The sequence below is a fragment of the Neltuma alba genome, unplaced genomic scaffold (assembly GCF_004799145.2).
Source record: "Neltuma alba isolate B1F8T4 unplaced genomic scaffold, ASM479914v2 tig00011618_pilon, whole genome shotgun sequence".
Lineage (NCBI taxonomy): Eukaryota > Viridiplantae > Streptophyta > Magnoliopsida > Fabales > Fabaceae > Neltuma > Neltuma alba.
The window spans coordinates 137,827-151,174 of record NW_021636269.1 but is presented as its reverse complement, the minus strand read 5'-3'; the positions used below and the strand labels follow the sequence as shown (position 1 = coordinate 151,174).

Here is a 13,348-nt window from a genome sequence, read left to right as displayed (position 1 = left end):
GTAGGCACGAATTAAAGCAGTCTTCTCTCAACTAATGTTGGCTGCAACAAAATGATAGCCAAATCATCTTAAAATATCTTGGCAAGTTCAATTCATGTAGCTTTTTATGTGGAGTTATCAGTTTGATTGACAAAAGTGTTTTTATTAGAATTATCAATAGCAGAACACCTTGAAAACTTCATTACATTGTCGCTTTTATCTACCAATGCCTAATAGACCGGTGGACAATGAGGGATGTCACTGTCTCACTGTTGTGGACTCGTCGAGCTGCATACCAGTTACCTATACCAGTGTCATACACACAAGTGGTGGTTGCTTAATCCATGGTTTGCAAATTGACATAACCTTTACTTCTGACCAGTAGCTCAGTAATCTTATTTAGCAAGTTATTCACACTTATTTTATGGGTGAATTTTTTTTTTTTAATGAGAATATTGGTTTGGTAGTCGGCACTCTGCAGATGCATTGTTTTCTTTGGCGGCAAGCAAGTCACAAGTTTTCAGTGCAATAATTATTTGAGAAATGGGGGAGTTGAGAGCATATCTCTTGTTGGAAAAGCCATAAATTCTGGGTGAGTTATTATTGGTGAGTCTGGATAAAGGCTTCTTTCTGAATTTATAATGTCACACCCACACATGCACGTTTGCGCACACAGGCAATTCTACAGCTTGAAGGTTTTCAAACTTGGACCATATTCTATCTAATTGCATATAAATGGAAGAGTTGATCTTGGGTAGCATACATACCTTAATTGCTAATATGGATTAAGGTTGTTTTCCCTGCAGGTGTTGAATTCGGTTCCTCTTAAATTCCCAATTAAATTATTCCGTTGAAATTATAACCTCAATTTTTACAAATTTATACATATCTCTTTTTAAGGTTTTTTTCCTTTAAAAAAAATCTTTTTGGGCGCCCCCCGGGGGGGGATGTAAAGGAACTTGAAATGGTTTGGTCCTATGCAGATGGAACATGTAGTGTTTGAGAGTACTGAATCTTTTGGTTGACTTATTTCTGTAGATGGCATTATATGAAAACTTAAGCTATGATATTTGAGACTCAGAGAAATAGAAGCTAATCAGGATAGATGATACCGTATGGAGAAACTTGGGGAGAGCAGAATCATTTTTGGAAGCTTGCGTATTTAAATGAGGGAATGAGGTCTAATCTCGAACGTGTTGTGGATTCCTTGTTAATCTTAAGACATCTTTAATTTGGATTGTTTAAATCAAAATTGAATGATCCGAATTTTTTTCAATTGTATTAAAATTTTAATTTTTTTTTATTTTGATGGGTGCAAAATGTAAAATAAAGATAATATTTTGGATTTTCACAGGATATTTTAATCGTCATTTAAAAAAATAATTTTAACTTCAGAAATTAAAAATAAGAAACTTCATATTTGTCCAAGTTAAATTTAAACCATCTAGATCTCAGTTTAAAAATCAGCGGAGGCTTAATTAGATCTGAACTCTTTTACTAAGCCTTCTTTTTTAACGGATGGCATTCAATTCATGAATAGAGCTATTGAATATACCATATCTTTCGTATTAATAAGCTGATAGAAAATTAATTCATGAGTACTATTACCAACATATCTTAAAATTGAAACTATCTGTGGCATTCATGACAGCAATATAACAATCCCAACATACTATGTTGATGGCTAGAAAACAAATGAACCTTTAGAATTAATTCCATTAGCGTGTTTAGAGAAGACAATTGTCAATATGCCAAAGAAACTCTGAAATTCATCCTTATCATGCAGTGTGTATGTACAAGACTAACACAGGGAAAATTACCATAAAGACCTGTTCGCAGAATTAATTATCCAATGATACCTGGTATCTTTTCTTATACACTCAGTTCAGAGAATTTCAGGGTGTCTGAATATATAGTTTTAAAAGTAATCTTAAGGAATATGAAATAAGTATATGAAAAGAATTTTATTTCAATTTAAGTGCTTTTTAAAGTAATTAAAAAAATACTGATGCTCAAATTCGGGTAGCAATGGACGATTCTCCAAACAGGTATTTGTGAACAATCTTCCTAAACCCAAAAAGGCAACTCACCAAGATATTCAAATCAGATTAAGCTAAATCACCAGACTAACCTCGGCTCACATAGTTTAGTTGCATCAAAGAATCACATTCTAATGCTGTTACCCACACCCTTGAGTTGCTGAGCCTCCTCTGATGGATTATAAAAACATCAAAACTAAAGCAAGTCCAATAAAACATTTTCAATTTTAATCGGGGAAAAATCAATAGTTGAGGAGCAGCTGAAAGCCCTCAATAAGACAATGAATCAAATTAGCAAAGCATGGCTGCTACACAGGGAAAAGGAACAGAGTATTGTTCAGAGTCTTCTTTTTTTTAAGTGCAAAGGAGGAAATTCATTAATCAATGAAAGAATACAACAGAATTGCATCCAAAAGGGACTGTTCAGACTTCAGGGTCTTTTTAACTGAAGCTATCATTAAACAATGAGGTAAAAAATTACAAGGAAAGAAAAAATCTATGACCTTTCTTCATCTTCACCTCTCCAAATTGACGTGGAAGTTGATCAAAGGTGCAAAAAATGACATCTAAGTCATGGGACAGTTTTGCTAACTTATCAGCCTCCAAAATGTATTTCCTATATATAAATCTATATATTACACCCCAAATTTTATCAATAAGCTTCCCAGCTTCCTGTATAACATCACGATAAGATTGATCACTAATATATTCTCCAGTCAACAAGTTCCAGGTTTGAGCACTGTCAGTAATGATTTCAACTTTGTGCATTCCTCTATTCTAGCAAATTTCCAGACCTTTACTAATTCTATTTACTTCAGTTAACAGTTGGTGGGCACACCATTTTGCATCTAAAACTCAACGCCCACTCATTGTTACTGCTTTTGATAATCCCACCACAAGCATTTTCAACTCCTGAGATGACTGAACCATCAGCCTGCAATCCGAAGTGTACTGGTGGGGCTCCATCCTCTTGTTTAGCACCCCTGCTTCAGCAGCCTGTTCAGTCTTTGAACTCAAAATATTAACTGCTAGAGCACTGGGAAGAGTATAATATCAAAATAAGTTTTTTACAATGAATTGATCACAACTTCCTCCACAACTTAAAGGCTGTTGTGTAGCACAACTTTTTGAGGCCAAAAGAAACAAGGATTTGCAAACCACTTGGCAAATTCACCATTAAAGTAAGTATGAACTCAAAACTAAAGTATCTGACCTTGTTAGCCTTGTCATCCTCCATTTTGTAAGAAGACATCAGACTTCGACAATCATACGCCAAGGGACAATCATATGCCAAGGACTTTTATTAGCCTTTTCATCCTTCATTCTTTTCTAAGACAGTTTGAGCAACTGAGTGAAAAGTTGTGGCATCCAAGAGGCAGAGGCATTCGCTTTTATTTTTTAAACCAAGACCATCTTTCTCCCAAACAAGCCTCTCACAAAGCCCATCGACCATAATAATATATGTCAAGGCCATTGCTTTGGTACAGCATGAATGTCTTGAACGAACTGTGCAATAAACAAATAACCAAGTTTTACAAATAAGCTCAAAGGTTATTTTCATTGAATTTGGTATTACCTAAGATAGAAATGTAACCAGTATTTTAAAACATAAGTAATAGGTCCATGAACTGACAAAACCATTTTCTACAAATGTCAGGTTATTACTTCATTCAAGATAAGCATACAGACAATCATTAGAGATTCAAGGACTCAACACATATTAGTGATAATTAGCCTCCCATTCTCGTGAAAACAGGAGGTGTCCTCTAGAACTTTGAAGTGGACCAAAATCAAAATCTTTATTCAGACTGCCAAAACGAAAAAGCATTGAACCATTTATGTAAATTCAACAATAAATCTAGCATAACAAACGCTCTTGAAATTTTATTTGTGCTCGTACTCCCACCTAAGTTCTCCAGACATAATTTTTCTTGGTTGTAAGACAACATAATGAACCTTTTACTGGCTCCACCATACTCTGCAGGAGATTACCATTTAGATTCTGAAGTCAAAGAAGACTTAATTATAGCTACTTTTTAAATAAATGAAATGTCATGAACATTCAACAACAACCAAGACAAACCAAGTGATAAACAGAAATTAAAGAAGGAAGAAAGTGAAGCTAAAACAATTAAAAAATCAACGTTAACATCCACAATCAAAATTAAAATAAATATAAAAAGCATGACTTGAACAAAACTCCTGCAGCATCTTTCACACAATTGAATAATCCTACAATTTTAAACAGAAAGAAATGCATTTCCAAACTATTAAAGGCAAATTTTAACATTGGAAGAAGCATGACATAAATTACGAGTATAATGTCTTACGTTTTATCGTTCTCGTAAACCACTGTTGATCATTTCATAAATGAGCTTCTCTGCCTCATCATTCTCGCTTATTTTCAAAAGAGCTCGAATAAGTGTTTCATATGTTCTTGAATCAGGGAGGCAGCCATTCTCTTTCATTTTTTGAAGCAATGCCATAGCCTCATCAAGTAAACCTTCTATACAAAGGCCATTGATCATAATGTTGTAAGTGCAGATATCCAAATGATGGCCTTTGATTAAAAGGTACTTAAAAATTCCTTGTGCATCATTTAGTCTACCACATTTACACAATCCATCAATCAGTATATTGTATGTGTACACACTAGGCCAAATTCCTTGGTCAACAGCTTCCTTGACTAATGCAATCCCCTTGTCAATATTCTGACTTTTGCAAAATCCATCTAACATAATATTATAAGTGATTATGTCAGGAGTATGGCCGCTATTATGCATATGAAGAAAAAGATCTTGCGCATATGACATTCTCCCTAATTTGCACAAGCCATCAATAAGAGAATTATAAGTTACATCATCGGGAACCAAGTTTTTGTGATGCATTTCTCTAAACATATCTAAAGCTTCATCAACCATTTTAATCTTACATAATCCATTAATCAAGATATTGTAAGTAAATACATCAGGTGTCAACCCTCTTTGGACCATCCTGGTGAATACTTCCTTTGACTCATTAATGTTATCCATCAAACAACACCCATCCATTAAGGCATTGAAAGTAACAACATCAGGTCTCTCATCACATTTCATCATCCTAGCAAACACAGCTTGGGCTTCTGTAATCTTTCTTTTTTTACAAAATGCATCAACCAATATATTATAGACATAAATATTTGGTTTGATGTCCTTTAATATCATTTCATGAAGCAACTCAGTAGCTTCCTGCCATTGCCCCATGCTATAGAAACCATGGATTAGGGAACTGTAAGTGACAATATTTGGAATAATTCCATGATCACTCATTTTAAAACAAAAATCACGTGCTTCAGTTACATGTCCCTCTTTGCAGAGGCCATCAATGATTGTATTGTAGATAACTACATCAGGCTTAATTCCCTGATCCTCCATCTTCTTAAGTAACTTAATGACATACCTTGTTTTTCCTCTTTTACACAACCCATCAAATAAAATGGCATAACTAACCTCATCTAACTGAAATCCTTTTGCCATTAGCTCATCATAGAAGTGCAGTGCTTTCTCAACCTTGTTATTAAAACAGAGTCCTTTCAATAGCGCAGTCAAAGTTATAATATTGGGTTGAAGACCCATCTTCAGAATCTTCCCCAATATTGAGAAAGCCGAATACATCTGACCTACATGGCAGTAACAGTTGATCAAGATGCTCAGTGTAAACAAACAAGGTGTAAATCCCTTCAACTCTACTTGTGCATACAGAGAGATAGCAGTGCGATAATGTTTAGCCTTTGCAATTGATCCCAAAAGCTTATTAATTTGGATTATGGAGGGTGGGGGACGCATATGAAGTAACCGATGGAATGAAGCGACGGCGTCGTCGATGTTATTTGCAATAGGGGTTCGGGTATGAGTATGGAACTTGAGATTGAGGGAGTAAGAGGAAGAGAAAAGGATAGAAGAGAGAAGAAAGTGAGGAAATTTGGGGGAGGCATACCTTGTAGATGCACATAACATGTTAATCTGAACAACGAGATACCCAAACAAAGGCTAAGAACAAGTTCCTTCCACCGGCAAACGCAAGAACCTAAGCCCTCGTGAACCAGAGCGATTCTAACAAAAAATTTAACCCTATTCTGTGCGCCGAACTTCAAAATGGAATTAGATTTTCCCCCGCCTCCTTCCTCCCCCTCGCCCTCCTCCTTTTCTCCTTAATGCCTTTTTAAGCGGCAAATGGCAATCTAACGAGATTTTTTTTTTTTCATTCTTAATTTTTTTAAAATAATTATTTATTTTGTAAACATTCCAAATCTATCAATGCTATTATCAAAAAACATGTAGATATTGATATATTTTTATCAAATTCATTCAATAATATTTTAGAATATCATAGTTTAAGTGCTCTATTCATAATATATAACTGTTCAAGTTAAAATGTCTCGCAAATAAAATATAAGACTTCCCAATAAATAACATTTGAAATGGGATCCCTACAATTTGTATAAAAAAAATTTCCCTAAAAATACTTGTTTAATAATTTGTTGAAAAGGTGATTCTGTACGAGACTATTCTCGCGTTAGCATCATCATCAAAATCACGTTTTGATCCATGCAGGGGACAATTGCAATAAGATTCTTTAAAAAAAAATTATAATACAAATCTTAAAAATTATTTTTTATTTTCAAACTTGTTATTATAAGTTGTTTGGGTTGTTATTAAAAAATTTTAGTAATTATTTATCTTTTTTAAGATTTGATTGTAATTCTCCTTTATTTATTTTGAGATCATATGCATGAAATTTGAGCTAATTGCTCCTTATGTATATTTTTTATATAATAAAGTGAGACTTGTTTTTATAAACTTCATGCAATGTACTATTATATTAATTGATGACAAACCTAAGCCTCGCGTTATGTTTTATCAAATAGAGGGAAATTCCGGATATCTCCTTCGTAAATAATTTGATATTTGAAACAATTCTTATTTCTTTGGCCTTCACAGTACATAAGTGGATAAAAATATTCACACAATCATTTTGCATGTACCCATATTTTTTCTCAATTTTTAATTTGATGCCTATGTAATTTTTTCTCTTAATGAAATGTTTTAATTTTGTTATATTAGTACTAGTTCCTGTAAGTTTACTCTTGTTACCACCGTTGATTTCCTAACAGAGCAAAATTAAAAATTTAATTAAAAGAAAAAACACAGTTACTAAATTAAAAGTGAGGACAAATATAAGTGCCTCCAAAATGATTTTTCCTTAACTTTTTTGTTTAAGAAAATTATACACATCTTTGTTCTTAAATTTGAAATTGTAAATATAACAAGTAAAAAATGTTAAACAGAAAAGTAATTCTTAGATATATTCATTTTTGTCACTCTTCAAGAGCCTGTTTTTTTTTGACCGAAGGATAATTCCATTAAAAGAAACTAATACAGACACGATAATCAAAATCAAACAACGCACAAACCAACAGACTATAAGGAACATCAAGAACCAAAAAACAGCCAGGACCACACCAACCGAAGCCTAACCTTATGGATTGAGAATGGGAAGACCAAACTTTCCTTCCACCATGATTCACTGAAAGAGCAATAGAGGGTGGTTGTCCAAAGACTTGCTCTTCAAGAGCCTGTTAACATGTTAACCGTGCATCCTTTTTTATAAATTTTCTATAACAAAAAAATACATAGGAAAAATGAACTTGAATAAAGTGCTACCCTCCAAAACCTTTACTCCTCTAGAAGCCATCAGAAATTCACCAATAAAGCGCTGTCATAACGTGCAATGCAATTAAATTTCGTAGACTTCTACAGAGTAGTTTATTGGAAGATCCCTCATCAAACAAGGTCCACAAACTTGAACTCATCATTTTGAAACATCTAAATCTGTTGGATTTACCAATTGCAGCAAATCGGATTCTTCTATCTGTTTGCTCTCGTAATACCACTGATATGGCAGCAATGCTTTATACAATGATGAGAAACTTGTAACCATCCATATGGTTCATTTTTTAATGGAAATAAGCTATTATGCATAAAGGCTATGCTTTTAGATTTTCTAAGCACCATAGATAAACCAACGTTCACCTACCACAATACCCAGTACTAGCCCTTCATTTTAGTGTTGAGCAACAGGGAAGTACCCACAAAAATAAGCACAAGAATCTCAAACACCAATTTCTTGGATTCATTAGCCTCTTTGGAGAAGACTAGACTCCTGACTACAAAATCCCTAGGGAACCCCGAAATACATAATCTAGAGCAACAGATGCATGACACTAAGCAGCAACTATAAATCAGGCCACACTTAAGATGGTGAACGTAGTGGACATATCTGTACCTTCAGCATAGTCTCATTTCATTGAGTTGCGCTCTTTCAGCTTTTATGGATTTAAAGAATCTAGCTTTCGGCATGCTATTTGTCATAACTGCAAACACTCACCATTTTTATCTTTATGTTTTCTTCAGCAATATCTCCAGCTAATGGAAGACAAATGAGAAACTTCAAAGACTCCACCGACAGCTTGCGGAGGAGTGCTCAGAAACTCTAATGGGGACTGAATAATGGGATTCAAAAGGAACCTTGGCTTCACCCAACAACAGCGGCACAAAATGCTGGCCATCCAGTCATATGGGGAAGTGTGTAAACATCATCCAAACTCACTAGAAGGAATAAACATACTGCTGAGGGATACAAGTATGGAACCCCACTAAGGGCAGGGACCGATGAAACCAGGGACCTTGTCCACTCTCACTGGGATGTGGAAACTATATATGCCCACAGAGAAACAATACACTACTGATTTCATGGCTCGCGAGGCCCATGATGAAAATTTTGACTTGATCTTGGCGCCAGGCATACCTTCCCTTAGGTTGCGTCTCTTTTGGCATTTGTTCTGGTCACTCTAGTTTTCCCATTTCTTTTCTTTTCTTTTCTCCAACCGCGAGGTTGCCACTTGTATTCCAAAATAAGAGGCCTCATATCAGTAGCAAACACAACAGAAGTCAAAATAAATCTTTTACTTGAACTGATCAAAAACCACTTTTAACAACGGAAAAGCTGCTGTGTAGTACAAATGTTCAAGCCTAAAATAAACAATCATATACTAACTATTTAAGAAACTTTACATTTATATAACTATGAAGTCATAACTGAAGTATTTCACCTTGTTTTATAATCTAATAAGGCTTTTAGAATCCTACGGCATATTCCTGTATTTAACAGAAAAACTAAGAACAAAAACATCGAGTCCTTCACTTTCTTACAATTTAGTTGGTACGGATAAAAAATCTGCATACTGCATGGTATGGTGTATCTGTAATGAACAAATAGTGAATAGGAAAATAAGAAAGTATTACAGCATTGCAAATTAACTCAAAAGTTTAAGTCCATTCAAATTTGGGGCATATAATATTCCATATAGCTAGAAAAGTAATGAATTGAGAGACTTATAGGTCCACTCGCTGACAATCATATTCTAACATATGATGATTTACCACTTCATCGATGTTAAGTATGAGCATCGGAGATTCAAAAACTCAAGAAAGAATCGCAAGTTTAAGATAGTTAACCTTGCCTTCTCTTGAAAACAAATGAAGGCGTCCTCTAGAACCTTTTTTTTTGGGGTAAATAACACGTTTATTAAATGAAAACAGAGGTTACAAACTGGAGGCCACCCTTCTAAAGAATAATTAGAAAGGCTGCCACATTGAGAGTAGGAATATAAACACTACCACATAAAAAACTCCCCTGCATAGGCAATGTCGTTGTTGAGCGGATCTTTGGCACACTTCCCAGTGAAGATCGATAATTTTTCCTGCAGTATTGAATAAATAGAATACATCCTATAGGTTTGGTGGCAGGATATGCAGAAGCAGAAATTATCCATTTAAGAGCTATTCTTAGCACAGCTTTGATGCCGCTTCCAGCAATCCCAGGGAGCTTGAGACGCCACTTGAAATGTCTGATGAGCCTTTTGTCTTGGAAGGCTTGAATTCAGATAAAGGAAGCATGTTCGGATTTTTTCCCCTATGGATTCTTAATGTCCAATCTTGAGACGAAGCTGATGTATGGCAGACTACACTTTGAGTATCTGATTCAAGGAGCATTGAAGAGCCAAAAAATGGGTGGAGATGTAATTGATGGTATATATGAGATAGAATTACAAAGATGGGATGGGGACTCCTTTTCTTCCACGGACTCTGAAGAATGATAATGATAATGATAGCTTTGAGAAGCTCTTCATTTGAGGCAGAAAGAAGTAGTATCATTTCCCTGAGCCACCAAAAAATATCATCAGGAACAAGTTCATCAGAGCACAAGGAGAGAAGACAAAACCAAATGACCCTAGCAAAGCTGCATTGACGAAACATATGATTAAGAGAATCTGGGGCATTACAGCTGAAGGCACGTGAGGAATCGTTGGAAGATGGTGAGAGATTAAAATATCTCCTGCTGGTAGGCATTTGTTACTTAACTTCTACGCAGAGAGAAGAAATTTTGGAGGAAGTTTGAGTTTCCAGAACAGATTCCAGGTTTGATCATTAGGTCCAAAATGAACATTTTCCTGAAAAATAAGGAGCAGCAAAAAAATTTTTGGCAGTGTTTTGTGAGTAGAGTTAATGAACACAAAAATTATACTTATCAGTTCACTAGAATAAACAATTATTAGGAAACTGTTGCAGCAAATATAACGTCTACCAATACAATACAAACTCCTAAACCCTTAGTTATGTTTGTATACCAAATAAATTCGATGTAAAATAACCTAATGAATTTTTTACATGGTCCATAATATTTTGAAAAGGGATTGACAGTTTAGATGATGAAATCCAAGGGAAAATTATTTTAGATACAACTTCAACAAAATATTACTTCATGAGCAACAACTGAGACACATATTAGAGTTAAAAAACTAAAAAAGATATCAACCGCAAAGGAAGAAGGAACAGATTCATGCTAATACTTAAGAGGGAAAAAGAATAAACAATGGGAGCAAACACAAAGTCCACATAGATATATTAAACGTATGCCTTGGGCGATACTTCTTCATCACCATTCAAGCCACCAGATAGTCCAACAATTTAAACCAAAAGGAAACATGCACTTGCTAACTACTAAATGATAACTTTGATATGTGTACAGCATGAATTAAAACTGGAGTGACTGACCTTGTTTATCGTATGAGAAGACCATTACTAATCATTTCATGAATAAACTTTTCTGCCTCCCCATTCTCACTTTTTTCCAAAAGAGCTTGCATGAGTATATTACATGTAATTTTATCAGGGAGACAGCCAATCTCTTTCATTTCTGGAAGCAATGCCATAGCTTCATCAAGCAAGCCTTCTCTACAAAGGCCATTGATCATAATGTTATAAGTGCAGACATTTAGAAGATGGCCTTTCATTGAAAGGTACTGAAAAATCTCTCGTGCAGTATTTAGTCTACCACCTTTACACAAACCATCAATAAGTATACTGAATGTGTATACACAAGGCCAAATTCCTCTGCCGACACCTTTCTTGATTAACGCAATCCCCATGTCAAGATTCTGGTTTTTGCAAAATGCATCTAATAAAATATTATAGGTGATTATATCAGGAGCATGACCATGGTCAAGCATATCCGAAAACAGATCCTGCGCAGCTAGCATTCTCCCTGATTTGGACAAACCATCAATAAGAGAACTGTAAATAACTTCATTGGGAACAATATTCTTGCGACGCATCTCTTCAAAGAAATCCATGGCTTCATCAACCATTTTAACCTTACATAATCCATTGATCAAGATTCCATAACAAACTACATCAGGAGTCCAGCCACTCTGAACCACCTTATTGAACACCTCCTTTGTCTCACTAATTTTATTCATCAAACAATAGCCATTCATTAAACTATTAAAAGTTACAATGTCAGGTCTCCCACCACATTTCATCATCATACCAAACACAGTTTCGGCTTCTATGATTCTTCCTTCTTTACCATATGCATCAACCAATATGTTATATGTATAAACATCAAATTTGATGTCTTGAAATGCCATCTCATGGAGAACTTGTGTGGCCTCTTGCCACTTGCCCGTGCTCAAGAAGCCATGAACAAGAGAGTTGTAAGTGATAAGATCTGGCAAGACCCCACGCTCAATCATTTGAAAATATAAATCATATGCCTCTGTTACATCTCCATCTTTACAAAGGCCATCAATGACTGTATTATACATGATTAAATTAGGCTTAATTACCCCTTTCTCCATCTGTTTGAGCAAGTTGATGGCGCACCTTGTTTTCCCAGTTTTATGTAACCCATTGATCAAGGTCCCATAACTCATTCCATCTAACTGAAATCCTTTGGCCCTTAGTATGTCAAGTAAGTCCAGCGCTTCCTCAATCTTTTTCCTAATACAAAGTCCTTTCATTAGGGATGTCCAAGTTATGGTATCCGGTTGAATACCCATCTTGAAAATCTTCCCTAATACTGAAAATGCCGAATGCATCTCACCCATCTGGCAGTAACAATTGATCAAGATGTTCAGGGTAACTAAATCAGGTGTGAATACCATGAGATCCACATGTGCCAAAAGTGAGATGGCAGTGCGATAACGTTTCGTCTTAGCAATCGATCCTAAAAGCTTATTAATTTGAAATATGGAAGGTAAAGGTCGCATATGGAGCAACTGATAAAATGAAGTGACGGCTTCGTCAACGTTATTTGCGTTTAGGGCTCGAGAAGAAGCAGAGAAATTGAGATGGAGGGAATTAGGGAAGGAGAGAAGGAAAGAAGATGGAAGAAAGGGATGAAGTCTGGAGAAGGCATACCCTGTAGCTGTGCGCAACATGTTAAGTAGTGAGATCCTCAAAGGCCGAGAAGATAGTTTCTTCCGACTGAGAAAAGGGCAGTTCTTTGCGATGTGCTTTCTGAAGATAGTCTCCGCCCCAGACCCTCAGGAAGCTTAGCCGGCGGAAATGAAGAAGCGAAGGAATCTTTTGATCACACCATCTGATAAAAGGGAAAATTAAAAAACGAATTCTTGACATCAATAACATTAAATTACTTAACATCTAATAAAACGTACTCCTCCGGTCCTAATTATAAGACTCAATTGACTTATTTGAGGAGATTAAGGAAGTAAGTTAAGTTGGTTATTTATAATAAATAAGTGTTGTCATTCCTAAAATATCCTTGCTAATTAAGTATATTGGCTAAAACTATTATTATTAGAAGGATTATCTTGGAAAAAAATACATAAATATAAGAGACAAAATGGATTGGGATCTTATAATTAGGATCAAATAAAAAGTCAAATGGGGTCTTATAATAAGGATCGGAGGAGTATATAGTTATTT

The 13,348-nt window shown here is 35.2% G+C and overlaps 1 protein-coding gene across 1 annotated transcript; it reads right to left on the bottom strand.

Annotated features, from left to right (window-relative positions):
- Window positions 1-2,366: 2,366 nt before the first annotated feature.
- LOC114715905 (putative pentatricopeptide repeat-containing protein At1g74580) lies at window positions 2,367-12,948 on the bottom strand. Its single transcript, XM_028900820.1, has 3 exons — window positions 11,182-12,948; window positions 4,349-6,046; window positions 2,367-3,524 (listed from the first exon to the last, which is right to left on the bottom strand). Exons 1-2 carry the CDS (start codon window positions 12,838-12,840, stop codon window positions 4,352-4,354), a joined length of 3,354 nt encoding a protein of 1,117 aa, XP_028756653.1. The 5' UTR covers window positions 12,841-12,948; the 3' UTR covers window positions 2,367-3,524; window positions 4,349-4,351.
- Between the last annotated feature and the right edge of the window lie 400 nt (window positions 12,949-13,348).